The following is a 16,503-nucleotide window of genomic DNA, read 5'->3' as shown; positions in this document are numbered from 1 at the left end:
AGCCAATTAAACATTTTTTTACACCTGCTGTTGTGTTTTAATTTGTATCTTTAAATTCCTTATAAACTAAATCTGCAAAGTTTTTTCGCTTCATAATTATGGTAGCACAAATTATAGACCCACGGAGCAGCCATGTTTGTTCCCCTTTTCTGAGTTTTAATTTAAATGCCTCCCAAGTGATTAAATATGCCCAATCACAAACCTGCAAAGCCCCTTCTGCTTTCAGCCGGTGTGTGACAAGCTCAGCTCCGTTGTCTATGTGTAATGGGGAGGGGTGCAGGGAGAGGCCTTAGAAGCAGGCAGGCACGGGAAAGCTTAAGCTGGCCTGCTATTTAAATTCTTCGTGTGAAGAGCAGAGAGGGGGGGCAGCCCTTTGAAGCAGGCACGCAATGGAAAGATCAAGCCTGCCTTCTGTTTAGTTTGCGATGTGAGGAGCAAGGGAGGGAGAACTCTTTGAAGAAAATGGCAAGCTGAATCCTCCCAGTTTATGACATAGTCCTTTTGACAGATTGAGAAGCTACAGTCGGGTTGTCAGACAGTCGGGTTCAGGATCTTCAGTAGGATTTATGTAGAGAAACAGGACTTTTAGGAAAAAACAGTCAACATGACCAATAGGTAGGTTTGGAAGTAGGTTCATATTTTTAAAAGAATTTTTGTTGGTGTCAGTATCACTTTAATGCATTCTACGTTTTAGGCCATAGCATTTTATATAGACTCTTCTAGTGTAAAGCTCTGCCCCTTTTTCTTTCTGAGCACTCCCAGTAGACACCACTTTGACTTCTTCATAGTTGGACAGAGAAAAAATGCTAAGTAAAAGAGCTGCAGTTCAACTGCCTGTAATAGAGAAACAAAATAAATCTGCATGCAAGGAGAACATATGTTATTCAGGGGCTGTACAGAGTAATTATAAGAGAATTTAAAATTAAAGGCATACTTATCCTTTAATTTCTGCCTATCTGCTTCCACAAGAGTACCTTCACACCAACTTTTCAGAAGAAATCTAAACCAGCTAGTAGACACTACCTTCTCAGTAAAAATCCCTTCTAAACAGTTGTGAACATGTCAGTTTTTCTTTGCCATTTAAATTTGATGGGACCAAAGTCTTAGTAATCTCAATTTTATTTCAATTAAATGCTCTCTTCAGGGACAGAACACTACAATTTAAAACAGAAAAAAAGTCAAGTTTTTTCTAGGAGATCATACATTGCAATTTTTGGGAGTTGATTTCCTCCAAGACGGTCTCAAGATATTTTCAGTTAAATAGCAACCACTGCTTATGATTTGCAACTTCTACAGAAAAAAATAGAAGCAGCCTATTATTTTTTCTTGACCAAGGGGGTCTTGTTAAATATTCCTCACAGGTTAGTACTGGAGCCATAACAGTTTGCCAGGAATTCCATTTCTTCATTGATGTCTTTCAAGTTTCCCTGGTGGTGTGAAAAATGAAAAGTCAGTGGGGTTTCATGAGATTCGTTTCATGTGCCTCAGCCCAAACCTACAAAGTATGCCATTGTATTCCTTAGCCTTCTGTGGCAGGAGACTTTGGCTTTGTAAAAACAGCGCAATTCAGACCGTAAAATAACAATGTACAAGTGTCCCTGCTCTGTTCTTACAGGAAAAGTGAGTGCTTTGGAGCAATGACTGATAACCTCCTTCAGTAGTAGTGAAATCATTTTCCCTCTGAAAAAGAGCATTTCCCAAGGGGTTGTTTTGTAAACAACAACATATATTTAACTTCACTTGACACTATAGTAAATGTGATAAACTGACTGCAAATTATCTGAAATTCACGTTTTGTTTTTTTTATGAATCAAAAAAATCTATTTTATTCTTTCCAGATGATTCTGAATGGTTAAGTCTTTCTTTAAAGTAAGCTATCATTATCCAGAGCTATTTCCACATCATAAATGTTGGAGGCTAGGACCTAATCAAGGCATTTTGTAGTTAATTCTTTATGTTTATTAGAATTGAATCCCTAACAATGTGGAATAAGCCCTTTAGGAGAAAAGTATACTAGTTTATTGTTTCACTATCGAGAGTGCAATTGCTTTTGTTTGCTGTTGCAGATTGCATTTTTGTAACTGTGCTGTGAAAACATTAGAAATTGTATATTTAGGTTATTGTAAGTTCTGTTTCTAAGTGATTTTTCCATGGAATAGTCTGCATTTTCTGTATTTGTCCATGTGGGGCATAGTTTTCTTTATATATTGGTGGCGGTGAGGTATAGGTTTAGTGTTACCTAAAAGGCAGGGAACACCTATTGCATAAATGTTTGGTTTTTTTTTTTAATTTTTGTTTTTTTTGCAAGTGTGTCTATTATCTTCAGGTATTAGAATTTGTTGAATATAATGTTGGCACTATATCAGTTAAGGATGATAATTAACATACATTTTAATATTTTTATCCATTGTGTATGTAGGCACCCATCTAACCTGATGTTGGATCGACTCAGTGGGAAAATCCTACATATAGACTTTGGGGATTGTTTTGAGGTAATTACTCAGTCAGTGTAGTATGAAAATTGTTTAACTGTTTCCTTGCTAGTAGTCTGCTCTGTGATCTATGCCATGTGTTGCCATAGGAACAAATAGATCAAAGAGCATTGTGTCTATATTGTACAGTTTTTGTACTGGCAGGCAATGTTACTTATAATAATATAATGGCTATTATGGAACCATCAGTATATCTGTTCAAAGTTGCATGGTATCTGATGGGAACAATGACATAATTATGGCATTATGTATTTCATTATGTAGTTTGATTCTGTTTTCTAGGTGGCCATGACAAGAGAGAAGTTCCCAGAAAAGATCCCATTCCGCCTAACACGAATGTTAACCAATGCTATGGAGGTACGTTATATATCTGGCTCTTAAGAGTGAGAAAGTTTAAAGACTCTCATTAGTGCATATGTATTATATTGTGTTGGGACTTTCTTCCAGGTGACAGGACTTGATGGAAATTACAGAATAACATGCCATACAGTGATGGAGGTATTAAGGGAGCATAAAGACAGTGTCATGGCTGTGCTAGAGGCTTTTGTATATGATCCTCTACTAAACTGGAGACTCATGGATAGTGAGTACTATCATATAATATTGACAAGTTTATTGCAAAGGAGTTGTCAGCATACTCCATGTTTTAAATAATTATTACATATGAATGCTTATATATTTTTCTGGAACTAGTTATCCCACAATATACAGAATACAAATAAATATTTAGGATAAGTTCTGTAAAAAATAACAGATTGGCTACCTAAACAAATAGTGCCTCCATGTTTCTTTGGTGCTACCCTTGCTCTGCTTGAGCTAATAGAACATGCTGTCAGAGATGGAAAAACTGCAAATATGTCCTCCCATTTACTTTAAGGGCAATGGCAGGTGGGGCACTTTGTAACTCTCGAGAAATCTTGCTGAAATCTACCTGAAAATACCTCTCTGTGAATCAGGGCAGGTAAAACTGACATCTCAAATGCAAAAGAGAGCATTTTCATGCCATAAAGAAAGCCACTAGTCACTTACCTTCGGCAATTCACATAGGGAGCAATTGATATGTATCTTGGGGGATTTGTTGCCCACAGGAGAAATTATGAGAGAAATGTCAAAAAAACTGTTGCTTTGTGTTGATTATCTGGTTGAATGCATCAAACCAGTGCTTTTTTTTTTTTTTTTACAGCCAACATAAAGGGCAATAAGCGCTCTCGCACACGGACAGATTCCTACTCAGCTGGACAGTCTGGAGGTGACTTTTGGATTTTTCTTTAATATATTCTTAGCTGAACACATAAAGAAAGTAATTCTGAGGAGGTCAGAATTAGAGCAAATTTAAACATTTGGAAAGCGAGCTAGCAAATGACCCATAGGGGCTGATTTACTAACCCACGAATCCGACCCGAATTGGAAAAGTTCCGACTTGAAAACGAACATTTTGCGACTTTTTCGTATGTTTTGCGATTTTTTCGGATTCTTTACGAATTTTTCGTTACCAATACGATTTTTGCGTAAAAACGCGAGTTTTTCGTATCCATTACGAAAGTTGCGTAAAAAGTTGCGCATTTTTCGTAGCGTTAAAACTTACGCGAAAAGTTGCGCATTTTTCGTAGCGTTAAAACTTAAAAGGTGCAAAGTGTCGCGTAAGTTTTAACGCTACGAAAAACGCAACTTTTTGCGCAAGTTTTAACGCTACGAAAAATCGCCAGATTTTACGCAACTTTCGTAATGGCTACGAAAAACTCGCGTTTTTACGCAAAAATCGTATTGGTAACGAAAAATTCGTAAAGAATCCGAAAAAATCGCAAAACATACGAAAAAATCGCAAAATACCGATCATTACGAAAAAAACGCAATCGGACTCATTTCGACCCGTTCGTGGGTAAGTAAATCAGCCCCATAGTGTATTTAAACATCGCAAAACATTTTATGATATTCTAGAGTTTCAAAATGCATCTTATGTGTTTAAATTACTGTATATTGGGGATGGGTGAGAAAAGGCAGGTTGTACTGAATGATTACACATAGACACTCTTTCTCATCCTCTCACACTTTAATTTATCTTAAATGTATGTGGAAAAGAAGTTTAATAGACTTTGTACAGTCAGAGGAAAGGAGTTGCAATGAAGATTTTGCTAAATATTTATTAAAATTATAAAAATTAGAAATCTGAAACTTCTTATTAACTTTCTATAGTTTCTTTCTATGATACTGGTACTGATTAAGGTAAATTTGAGACGTTTCAGAAGGGGTTTTTTTTTTTGTTTTTTTCCTTTTCCTGGATCTACTAACATGCAGGTTATATATAGGCATAAAAGGTTGAACTGGATGGACATTGCTGGAAGTGTTGCTGATCCCTTAAATATGTCTTCAAGAAATAAAACACTCTGTTTTCTTTCCAGTACCTCTGATCCATATTTTTCATATGTACTTTTCACAGAAATAATGGAAACTGTAGAACTTGGGGAGACTGCACATAAGAAAACTGGAAGCACAGTTCCAGAGTCCATTCATACCTTTAGTAAGTCAAATGTATTGCTACAAAACTGTTACCTTGTGTCTGCCTTTGTCCATGTGCTGACATGCTGATTTCCTGTGCCTTGCAGTTGGGGATGGTTTGGTGCAACCAGAAGCTTTAAATAAAAAAGCCATCCAAATCATTAATCGGGTACGAGACAAGCTAACAGGTATGTTTCAGAACTTAACTTCTGCTTCAGCTATTATAAATTTCAGATAGTAGTGTTAATATTAATGGGATCTCCACGTAAGGATTTTTCTGGTCTTTCGCATAATCCAAGAAAATATAATGTAAAATATAATTTTTTGCAATATTTATTTGGTTTAGCTACACAACAAACTAAATAAGATAAAAATACATAAAAAAAAACAGATTTATACAGTGGGAGTTCTCCTTCAGCCAGGTTTGCCAATTTTAGGATAGTTAAGGGAGATTCTTAACAGAACTAGCTAAATAAAATCTTTTATTCCCAAGCGTCTCCTTATCAACTTCTCCTGGTAAACAAACTAGAAACACATCTGACTGCCTTCCAATACAAACTCTAATAGTCTTTCCCTTTTTAATTGTTTTGTGTTTTGTTTTGTTTTAATTGTTCCATACACTTTAACAGTCTATTTGCAGTTCTATGCACCTTCTAACCCCTTAATATTCTTAGGAAATACAACCTAAACCCAGGGGCGTTCCTTTCCCTGAGCTCCCTTGGCCTCCCCACGATTGCCTTTACAGTGCCGAAGGGGTCCAGTGGGGCCACATCACTAGTGTAGAGAGCTCAATGGCACCCTCTGCACTAGCGGAGCCGAATTTCCGTTTGTCTCTTAAAACTACCAGGAACAACTTTTTTTGACGCGACCATGAATTTTTTGAGGCAGTTGCGACTTTTTTTATGTGACCATGACTTTTTCCTCACTCGCTGAATTTTTTCTTGCGGCAAAAAAAAAAAACAGCAATGGCGAAATGCGGAATTTCATAGTGAATCTATGCCTGGCGAAAAATAATTATTAAAAATGTGTATTTGGTGCACAAAATAATAATAAATGTTTGCAAAATTATGAAAAAATTAAACCATATCAAGGCCCGTGGCCCCTGAGCTCCACCCTCCTAACATGTTTCGCGTCATTCGGCTCTTCATCAGATGTTATGATTGTTTATATCCAAAGCTACATTATATTAATTTCCATTTTCAGTAGCAGTGTAAATCTATTCATATTTGTCTATAATGGTGATTTTTTTTTTATTTTTCCTTCTTTACCCTCCTAAGGTCGAGACTTTTCTCATGAAGAAACTCTAGATGTAGCCACACAAGTGGAGCTCTTAATAAAACAAGCCACATCTCATGAGAACCTTTGTCAGTGTTACATTGGATGGTAAGTGACATAGAAAGTTGTCTTTGCCATACACATTTCTGAAGTACAAGTCAAAAGAGTGAAAAACATTTAACAAATGAATCTTTTGCTTAACTTTGCAGGTGCCCTTTCTGGTAAACAGGCTTTTGAGGGACCTTTTATGGTTTTGGCATATATTACATTGATTTGGCCGCGCTCAGTGAGCTGAACATTTGAAGATCCGATTAAAGAATGGAAAAAAACATAGTTTGAATGAATGATGGGATCTACAGTGAATTACAGGGAATAATTTTATATAACCCTTTTAAACAATTATTTTATTTTGTGAGGGTTTTGCTTACCACTCTCTTCTACTTCAATCATGCATACAAATTGAAAGCTGAGCAAGTGGTTGCTGATCTGGCTGCACTGTATGAAACCTTACAGTTTCTGTTAGCTGGAATGTTGTAAGTGGACCATAGATTTTGTGTCAAATCAAAGAGAAGTAAATTCAGGACATGCTAATAAAATGTTAGTGTACCTTTGTAGGATTATGTTTGTGTACCACAGAGTTCTATGGTTTGTTTTGTAAATATTATGTTACGGCAAAAAGATACTTAAACATTATGCTTTAGCATTCAAACCTTGAAAATGAACAATAATGCTCTGTGCTTAAAACAGGAAGAATGATTTTATAAAGGGGTTCAGAACAAACTTAATTCAATCTTTCAAAGAATAAAAGCCTGTTTTAAGTATCTCTTCAGTCTTTTGTAAATGGTTCCCAATTCTTAATTGAAAGAGTTTTCAAACAATGTTTTGCTTGTGCCTAAACAGATAGAGATGTCTCAGAACAAGTGTTATTTTCATGGGGGTGCCAATTCTACCTTCTGCAACATTGAGCTGACCTGTGCTTTTGTCTACAGAGATATTATTACACTTCATGGTTTTAGAGGTTTTCTGGGTTTTTGCGACAGTGGCTTTTGTGCAACAATACAAAAAAGTTGCACTTTTTTCAATTCATATCTTTTGAAAAATGACTGACATTCATGGAAATTAGTTTTTTCATGGTTTTAAAAAACTAAAAAAAAAAATTGGTATGTTAGTAAATGGGCCTCTAAATGCTAAGAAAATACTATGGAAGGTAACAAATAGTTTGAGGCAGTGATTCTTTAAACTCTTACTTTCCAACTGCTGAAAGGAACACTGGAGTATTCCTCCATCCTCTGTACACCGATTTGTGCTATAATGAACATCTTTTCACTCTTGCTATTAATATCAAACACACTTGTTATGGTGAGAGACAAAGTGCTGATCCCAATGTTTTTTGCTTCCACTCCAGTTTATTGGACAGTAGGCTGTTCTCTGCCTGGTATTTGATCATGAAAGATTTATTGGATACAGGGAAAGCACAGGATAAGAAGGCATATGTAAACTTCCTTCCTCTGGTGCTTCCTATAATAAATCTGTCATGTGCACTGCTAGGCACAGCATGTAAACTGGTATTAGGCAAGTACATCTGTAGGAGAAGCAGATACTGTGCCATTACGATGCATATGCCACTGCCAACAAATCTTACTGTAATTATATGTTCTCAAATTAAGCAAATAAATGCAAGACTATTGTAAAAAAAACATTCTGATTTCTGTTAAAGAACCACAGTACATTACCAATTTCTGAAGCTTAGTATCTGAACAATTAAGGGGGAACAGTTTTGTTTATTGTATTAAACTTTATTAAAAGGAAGACTGTCATGGGAAAACCATGTTTTTTTAAAACACATCAGTTAATAGAGCTTTTCCAGCAGAATCCTGATTGAAATGAATTTAAAAAAAACAAATACCAGAACTTTTTTTATATTTTATTTTGAAATTTTTGGGGGGCTAGCCATATTCTTCATTTCCCAGGGTGCTACAACCCTGTGACCTGTGTTCTAATAATAAACTTCAGAAACAATTTACTGCTGCGCTGCAGGTTGAAGTGATATCACCCCCTCCCTTTCAGGGCTGTGACAGACGGGGACCACGCGACCTGTCTTGAGAGTAAACTTCAGCAAATTGCGGCGCTGCGTATGCCATCCCACCGGCAATTTATATTTTAGCCGGTGGGATGGCATTTCAGGGAGATTAGTTGCCCGCAACTAATCTCCCCGTCTGTCACAGCTATTACCCCCAGCAACCAATCAGCAGAATAATGGGAAGGTAGCAAGATAGCAGCTCCCAGTAGATATTAGAATAGCACTCAGTAGTGAGAAATCCAAGTCTGGCTTGGGACTCCTTCAGTTATTATGGATTAGGAAAAACAATAGGTTACCTGAAAGCAGTTCTAATGTGTAGCAGTGGCTCCTTCTGAAAGCTCAGACTCAGGCACAATGCACTGAGATGGCTACCTACACACCAATTTTACAACTAAAAAAAAATACATTTGTTGGTTTAAGGATACAATTTTAAATGGTAGAATAAATTATTTGCTATGTAAACAGTGTAATTTAGAAATAAAAAGTATACCATAAAAATAATTACAGAATCCCTTTAAACATTCACTTATCTATTTAGTAGAGTTGAGTAGTGCAACCTATTTTTTTCAGATGCAACCAACCATCATACGGTATACTGTGAGTTAAGTTTCACCTTCTAATTGGCTAAATCCAGTCAGCAATTTGAATTGTACTACAGTGAAAGTTCAGTTTTTCATGTTTTTGAAGATTCATTCATCCCAGTCATGATATACAGTATCTAGTAGAATTAGGTTTTCACCACTCATCCAAGTGGCTTCTTTTACTGAATGAGTGAGTGAAACATTTTTAAGAAAAATCAGAAAAGTCCAGTTGTTTTAGACTTAATTCAGTTTTAGATCCCGATTTAAAGTTTTTCCTCATTTTTGGTCCAATCAACATATATACATTTCCCAGATTGTACAATATAATTTTTCTGGTCTTATGAAAAATGTACAATGAGTTACTGTACTTAAAAACAGCAGCAGAGTTGTTAGAGGCGGAAAATTATTCCATAGTTAATTTGGGATGAAAAAAGACTCAAGTTCAACCCCTCTAGTACACATGTATAGTATAGATTCATAAAACAGACTCATATACATTATAGGCAGATAGCAGGGGATCTCACAAATGACCAAGTAATGAAAGGCCACTCCTTTAGACTTTAGGAAATTAATGTTTATTTAAAGCAACAACGGTGGTTCTTCACAATGAGGGCAGTGCAGTTGTGGAATGCTTGCTGTGTGTGATGTTTCATAATACTATATTTTAATTCTTACATTCATTTTACCAGTTTAGTTGCATGTCTCTGCACTCTCTTCTGCTCATTTTATACTCAAAGTGAGGCCTTACCAGGGACCTATAAAGACACAAAATTATGTTTTGATCCCAAGTTAATGCCCTTTTTTAGGTAAGACATTACTTTATTTAACATAACATAGTAAGTCAGGTCAAAAAGACACGTCCATCAAGACACGTCCTTTCAACTGCTGGTTGATCCAGGGAAAGGCAAAAATCTTCTAATTTGCCACAGAGGGGGAAAAAATTCCTTCCTGACTCTAAGATGGCAATTGGACCAGTCCCTAAATCAGCTTGTACTAAGATATCTACCATAACCCTGTATTCCCTCACTTGCTAAGAAGCCATGCAACCCCTTCTTGAAGCTATATAATGTATCAGCCAGCACAACTGATTCAGGGAGGGAATTCCACAACTTCACAGCTCTCACTGTACAAAATCCTTTCCGAATAATGGAGAGCGTGCCAACCCTTACATACAAAGCTATATCTGGTGTTATGAGAAAAAGATTTGACAGGAAGACATGTATATGTGACTTAGAATTATACAGTAATCTGGGAATATCTGGGTTATATTTCTCTTGCCAGTAATCTGGGAATTTATGGCGTAGATTCTGGACTGCTGAGAAGCAATTGGTTATATTTCTCTTGCCAAAAAAAATGGATCTTACACACAAGTGTTTTTTGTGAATTTGAAGTGTTTGAAATGTAGGTTTGAGCACACCTAAATGCATCAGCCAACTGATTCCAATACAGGTATAGGACCCATTATCCAGAATGCTCGGGACCAAGGGTATTCCGGATAAGGGGTCTTTCCATAAAGTGAATCTCCATACCTTAAGTCTACTAAAAAAAAAACAATAAAACATTATTTAAACCCAATAGGGCTGATATTCATCCAATAAGGATTAATTACCATATATACTCGAGTATAAGCCGATCCGAATATAAGCCGAGGTACCTAATTTTACCTAAGAAAACTGGAAAAATTTATTGACTTGAGTATAAGCCTAGGGTGGGAAATGCAGCCGCTACTGCTAAGTTTCAATAATCAAATAAATAACAGATAAATAAATAATAGATAACTTTAGGGAAAGAAAAATGCTACAGCAGCAGACAAAAGCAAGTTTAGGAAGGCTAAGGAAGCTACCATACTAATTATCAAGTACTTGACACAGTTCACGTGAGGGGATGTCCTCAGTGGACCCCAGTCCCATTACAAGTCCCACCACAGTACTACAATAGTAGTTACTAGGGCAAAATAATTCTTGATGCTGGACTTGGTACAAATTTAATTTTTTTAAATAAGTTATTTTACCACTTACTGACTCTGGCTCATTGTGCACTCCTTGCACGCAATCCCCCCCCCCCCCCCGTGGGTGGACGTGTGTGCGTGCGCGCGCAAACACACACACACACACACACATGTCCGGCCTGATAAAGGCTCTGCTGTTAATCCAGTGTGGGGATGTCTTGGTCCAGCAACTAAGCACTCAGCCTGTAAACCTATCTGCCAAGAAATGCAGAGAAGACATTGCTAATTAGTGTATCCCATTAAGCAGAGGGGAATTAGATGCCTATTTCAAATTAAAATCCAGTCTGATTTTTTTAAGAAGGGACTGCCTACTTTCAGAATTAAAGTACAAGTAACCAGCATGTTTCATCCCTTTCCTGCAGATTTGCATTTATACATAAATAGAAATTATAGCAATGACACACCAAATACAAAAGGTGCAGTTATGGGATGTCAGGCAGGCGCTTGATATTCCTAAACCGGACCTTTAACTAAACAAGACACCATAGTCAGTATTGGCTCTGCTTATAACTGGATTTTTGCGACAAAGCAAGAAATGTTACCTCATCCCATCACTATTTAATGTTTAAATAGGGAAAAAGTGCAGCCTAAGGAATCTACTCCCTTGCTTTCATATCTGCAACTCAGAACCATGCACTACAATAGGGTTCCACCAGGAGAAAAACATCTGTACATGGGATCTGCTTTTAGGGTACTCCATGTGCCATCTTTGACACTAGAGGAACTTACATCAGCAGAGTCGGCACATCCAGGTACGCATGGACAGACATCCAGGTACTCGAGTATAAGCCGAGGGTTACTTTTTCAGCACATATTTAGTGCTGAAAAACTCTGCTTATACTCGAGTATATACGGTATATCTTTGCTGGGACCAAATACAATGTTCTGTTTTATTACAGAGAAAAAGGAAATACATTTTAAAAATCTTAATTATTTGATTAAATAACGGATCCCATACCTGTATATTTTGCCTGGTTGTACTCAGAACTGTTTTTTTTTTTTTTTCTTTTTGATTCCATATGCTGCATTTGAACTGACAAAAATGCATTTTTCATGCATATAAATGCAATTTATTTGTTTTTATGCACTTAGCATGCATTTTTAAACACATAAAACAACCCCCCGTGTAAGAGGCCTTAAAAAGAGCTGCAGACACACACATAGTTTTTCTGCTCTGTCTCTGATATGAAGAGATGTGAGACAGCTTTTGCTTGGATGGGATTAATAGAGAAACAGGTCTTCCATAAGTGTGAGCCTGAGCAGAGAGGGAGGGACACTGCTCTACCTGGAGGGCTGCTAGAGAGCAATGTGGAGCTTAGTCAAGCTCTGGGTGATTCATCACAGGAGGTCCTAAAAGTGTATGGAAAGTACTGAGCTAAATCTTCTAGGGAGTGTGTGAACTATGAGGAGCAGGTTGAAAGGCAAAACGTGTTCTGTGAGAACTTGAGAGTAGGTCAGTCTCACTGATAGAAGGGGGCTCATATGAATTAGCCAGGCATATGCCTCTTACCTTTGATTTGTTTTTGTACAATTTGCAACAAGTATTTAAAAAAATGTGGAAATGCCTAAATGTGAATAAATCAAAGTACAGACCAGTGTGGGCTTTACCTGGTACCTGTCTATTTTTCTATAAAAAATGTTGCTGCTACTACCTTAGGAGTTATTTCTCCACCCAATTTAGAGTTTTCTACTCCCAGTTATATTTAAAAGTCAGAAAGATGATACATAACTGCCTCTGGTGCCACTTGTTCCCCAATACGTTTGGTTTCAGAGGATTAAAGCACCATTTATTATTATTATCAACATTTATTTATAAAGTGCCAACATATTCTGCAGCGCTGTACAATAAGTGGGTTTCATACATTGGACATACAGAGTAACATATAAAGCAATCAATAACCAAAAGAACTTACAATCTACAAGGTGCAATATTGGTCTCAAGGCCCCTTGATCCCTTAATCCAGCGCTGATTATCTTTTTACTTTATTTTCTGAGACTTTCACAGAAGTCCAAAAACATAAACAAAACATGAAAAGGACAAAATGGAATAAAGGGAAACTGAATGAAAGAAAGGTGCTAAGTACAAAAAGAAAATGAGAAAAAAGATGCTGCAAATTCTTAGAGCTCTTACACACAGCGTTTTTGTGTGCATGTTTGTTTGAGGCCAGTTTGGTAAGATTAATTACAAATATGTTGCATGTGGTAAAAATGTAATGTTGATTAATTATTTATTCTTAAAAGGTATAGACTTACTTTAAGGGACTTGAAAATCAGTGTTAAATCTCAGTTTAATTTGAGAGGAAACTATAAGTAAAAGGTTTTTCTGAGGGCAGCACTTATAAATGGAACTATAATATAAGTGAATGAGTCTAAAAAATTTTTTTTTTTGTTTGCGCACACAACTTTTGAGACCAGTGCGGCCAACAAATTAAAAAATGCTTGTTATTATCTGCATTAATACTGTTGTAACTTCTAAACCCCCTTTCAATCTGTACTAGATTATTAAATATACATTGATTCGAGGTGTCCCTTTTTAGGCAATATTTGTCACCATGCCAACAAGAACATTAAAATAATTTAAAACCCAAAAGCAGTACCAATTTGCAGGAAGGGGCCCCACCCTTAGATCTTTTAGTGTGCAATTATACAAATCACAATAACTATTCAAAATAGCACAACGCACAGGTACTCAACCTCTGTGATAGACAGACATATTATAAAGGCTATACCATAGCTCGCAACTATCCAAATTTTTGCGAGACAGTCCCTCTTTTGACAGCTCAACCCACAGTCCCAGATTCTTACTGAAAAGTCTCTCATTTCCCTTTGATCTCCTGCACTGAATGCTAAAAAAGATACAAATTTAATTAAAAAGTAGCTTTTGGCAGAGAGCCCATAAAGTTAAACAAGCTTCATCTGCATTTAGATACATTGTTTCTCACATTTAATTAAAAAGTAGCTTTTGGCAGAGAGCCCAGAAATCTTAACAAGCTTCACCTGCACTAAGGCTAATGCTACATGGGTGTATTAAACGCTTGCTGAGAATATGCCCCGCTACTGTAAATTCAGCCTACCTTGTGCCTGCACCCGAATCAATGGAATACGCTCAGGTGCAGGCACATGTAGCTGAAATATGCATTAAAACGTGAGACTTTGCATTCTCTTGCGTTTTTATGCGTATTAAGGCTACATGTGCCTGCACCCAAGTGTATTCCATTCATTCGGGTGCAGGCGCAGGTAGGAGCGTTTTTTGGCTTCCTGAAAATATACGCCACATGTATGGTGTAGCATTAGCCTTAGATACATTGTTTCTCACATTTAATTAAATAAGTGGGTGTCACGAACGCCACCACAGACACACGTGACCAGGCAGGCAGCTGTAAGGGTTAACACATCAACTACACAGTTTTTCGCTAGCTCATGCAATCAAACCCCAAACAGCCCCAACCCGCCTAAACTTAACAAACTGCCACCACCGCGTTTAAAGGCCGCAAGCACCCAAATCTAGAGGTTCTATTGCACACTGACACTTCCCAGAGGCAAATCACCCCAGACTCCTAACTAAGCACTCTAGCAGACAACACACAACTTTCCCGCAAGCAAACAAAAGGTTAAGCAGACACACTTTCCTTATAACTAGCAAGGGGTTAAACACATTTACATACACACTCTTCTTAAGGCATAAAGGTTCAATAGAGCACAAAGAAAAACTTATTAAATTTTGTATTTAATATTCCAAAGTGGACAGTGCATATGTTATATAAAAACAGTGAATGTTACAAACAGACATACATGTTGCAGAACAGTTATAAAAATAAAAAGGGATAAAAATGCAGAAACCTACATACATCACCAATTGAATGATCCTATGTAATTCCTGTTTCCGGGGGGACGGAGAAATAGCGACATATACCTCCCGAGCAGCTCGGTCCCCAAAGGCATATATCTTCCCAGTTGTCTGGGCCATTGATATACAGTTCACAAGGTTCACACCTCCAGTTTACAAAGTTCACGCCCCCATCCAATGAGAAAGGTGAGGGCGGGTCAAGATTTGGTTACTGGCTGTCCTGCGGACATTTTTATTTTCCAGATATCCTTAAATACTTATGGGTATTCACCAGAATTATAGAACCATGTGCATTATGTGGGAAATTGAATTCTCTTTTCATAGACACCAAACACCCCAGGCCTAACCCATATTATTCTGGTTTTATCAGAATATGAGATAATCCCACAAAGGATCATCATAACACAGGAGTGTTTGGAGTCTGGGGGAAGCTCTAGCTACAAGCTAATGACTGGGCGCCATGATTTTTATCTTTAGTAAAAGGTATTTATTTTATGGGCCCCCCCACTGTAGCACAGGTATGATAATTTGGTTCCCCTTGTTGATTAATTCTGGCTCTTCACACCTCGCCAGCCAGCCCGACTTCATTGTCACTTAGGGGGTATTTGTGAATTACCCCCTACCGTGAGGGGTTTCCTTCAAGTGTGGATTCCAAGCATACTTCTAAATTAAAACGTAACCCTTTACTGCTGGGCCTAACATGACAGTGGGCTTTTGGCAGAGAGCCCAGAAAGTGAAAAAGCCACACCTGCACTGAGTCTGAGTCTTGCAACTTGAAGGAGAAGGAAAGGCTAATAAAGAGTTAATCTCAAGCTGCAGGCATACCTTCAGTTGTCTCAATAGTGCCTTTAAGTCTCCCCATATTTCACCTGTTCAGAAAATCTGAAGCCAAACAGGAAGAAAAAATGCTGAGCTGCATAAAGAAAGTTCTCATAATGCCTCACTCCTGCACAGACATGCATACCAAGTGAACATGCTCAGTTCCTAAGGGGGGGAGCAGGAAAGAGCAGAAAACAGAAAGCTGCATGTCTCTGGCACAGGAATTACAGACACAACTAATCTTTTTTCAGAGAAGTCAGTGCAGCATTTCTGTGAGTGCTTATGGCTGTATTTACATAGACCTTTCTGATAAAGCTTACTTAGTTTTTACCTTTCTTTCTACTTTAAAGGGCATTTTCAGCGTTTTTAACACATTTCTGGGGGTTTTGGGGTCTTGTTTTATGTGTTATTAAAACAAGTCCCCAAAACCCCCAGAAATGTGTTCAAACTTAAAATAACCTGTCAAATGTAGTCAAATTGGAGTGGCATTTAGGGGGTGTGGTCAAAAAATTGCTGCGCTGTGCACAGCATTTCTTTTTGTACCTCTATCCATTTTCAAAATGTTGGGAGGTATGCTATACATCAGTGCTGTCCAACTGGCGGCCCACGGTATGGCACACACAGGCAGCATAGGGCAGGCAGAGTGCAGCTTATGTGTGCCATACTCTGCCTGCCCTGTGGGAGGTGAACATGGCAGGGGTTTGTTCTGGGAGTTTGTCAGCAGTTGGAAAAAGCCATTAAATGGTCCCTAAGGTGTGTAATTATGTGCCAGGAGTTGCTGTGCTATCCACAGGGGAGGTGGAGGCACATGGATTTAAAGGATAAGGAAAGGCTAAGTCACTTGGGGGTGCCAAAATGTTAGGCACCCCCAAGTGACTTTAATCGCTTACCTTGTACCCCGGGCT

At 37.6% G+C, this 16,503-nt stretch overlaps 1 protein-coding gene and 1 long non-coding RNA gene across 6 annotated transcripts in view; one reads left to right on the top strand and one right to left on the bottom strand.

The window, feature by feature from the left end:
• Positions 1-7,086, top strand: part of mtor (mechanistic target of rapamycin kinase) — a 156,248-nt gene extending 149,162 nt beyond the window's left edge. For all 3 annotated transcript variants that reach the window (XM_031905510.1, XM_031905511.1, XM_031905509.1), the window contains 8 exons: positions 2,420-2,492; positions 2,775-2,849; positions 2,940-3,075; positions 3,676-3,741; positions 4,930-5,010; positions 5,096-5,176; positions 6,266-6,371; positions 6,473-7,086. In XM_031905510.1, coding sequence (XP_031761370.1) covers positions 2,420-2,492; positions 2,775-2,849; positions 2,940-3,075; positions 3,676-3,741; positions 4,930-5,010; positions 5,096-5,176; positions 6,266-6,371; positions 6,473-6,488 — 634 coding nt within the window. In that variant the 3' untranslated portion in view covers positions 6,489-7,086. The remainder of the gene's footprint in view (positions 1-2,419; positions 2,493-2,774; positions 2,850-2,939; positions 3,076-3,675; positions 3,742-4,929; positions 5,011-5,095; positions 5,177-6,265; positions 6,372-6,472) is intronic.
• LOC105947777 lies at positions 1,102-15,066 on the bottom strand. 3 transcript variants are annotated; one of them, XR_004223533.1, is made up of 4 exons: positions 14,781-14,820; positions 12,846-12,928; positions 5,043-5,122; positions 1,102-1,427 (listed from the first exon to the last, which is right to left on the bottom strand). It is a non-coding gene; the product is annotated as an uncharacterized LOC105947777 (long non-coding RNA). The 3 variants fall into 3 exon arrangements; XR_004223532.1 differs by having other exon boundaries at positions 12,846-12,922; positions 14,781-14,819; XR_001171246.3 differs by lacking the exon at positions 12,846-12,928 and having other exon boundaries at positions 14,781-15,066.
• Positions 15,067-16,503: the final 1,437 nt, after the last annotated feature.

This window comes from Xenopus tropicalis, chromosome 7 (genome assembly GCF_000004195.4).
Source record: "Xenopus tropicalis strain Nigerian chromosome 7, UCB_Xtro_10.0, whole genome shotgun sequence".
In the NCBI taxonomy this organism is placed as follows: domain Eukaryota; kingdom Metazoa; phylum Chordata; class Amphibia; order Anura; family Pipidae; genus Xenopus; species Xenopus tropicalis.
This window is presented reverse-complemented; position numbering and strand designations above follow the sequence as displayed.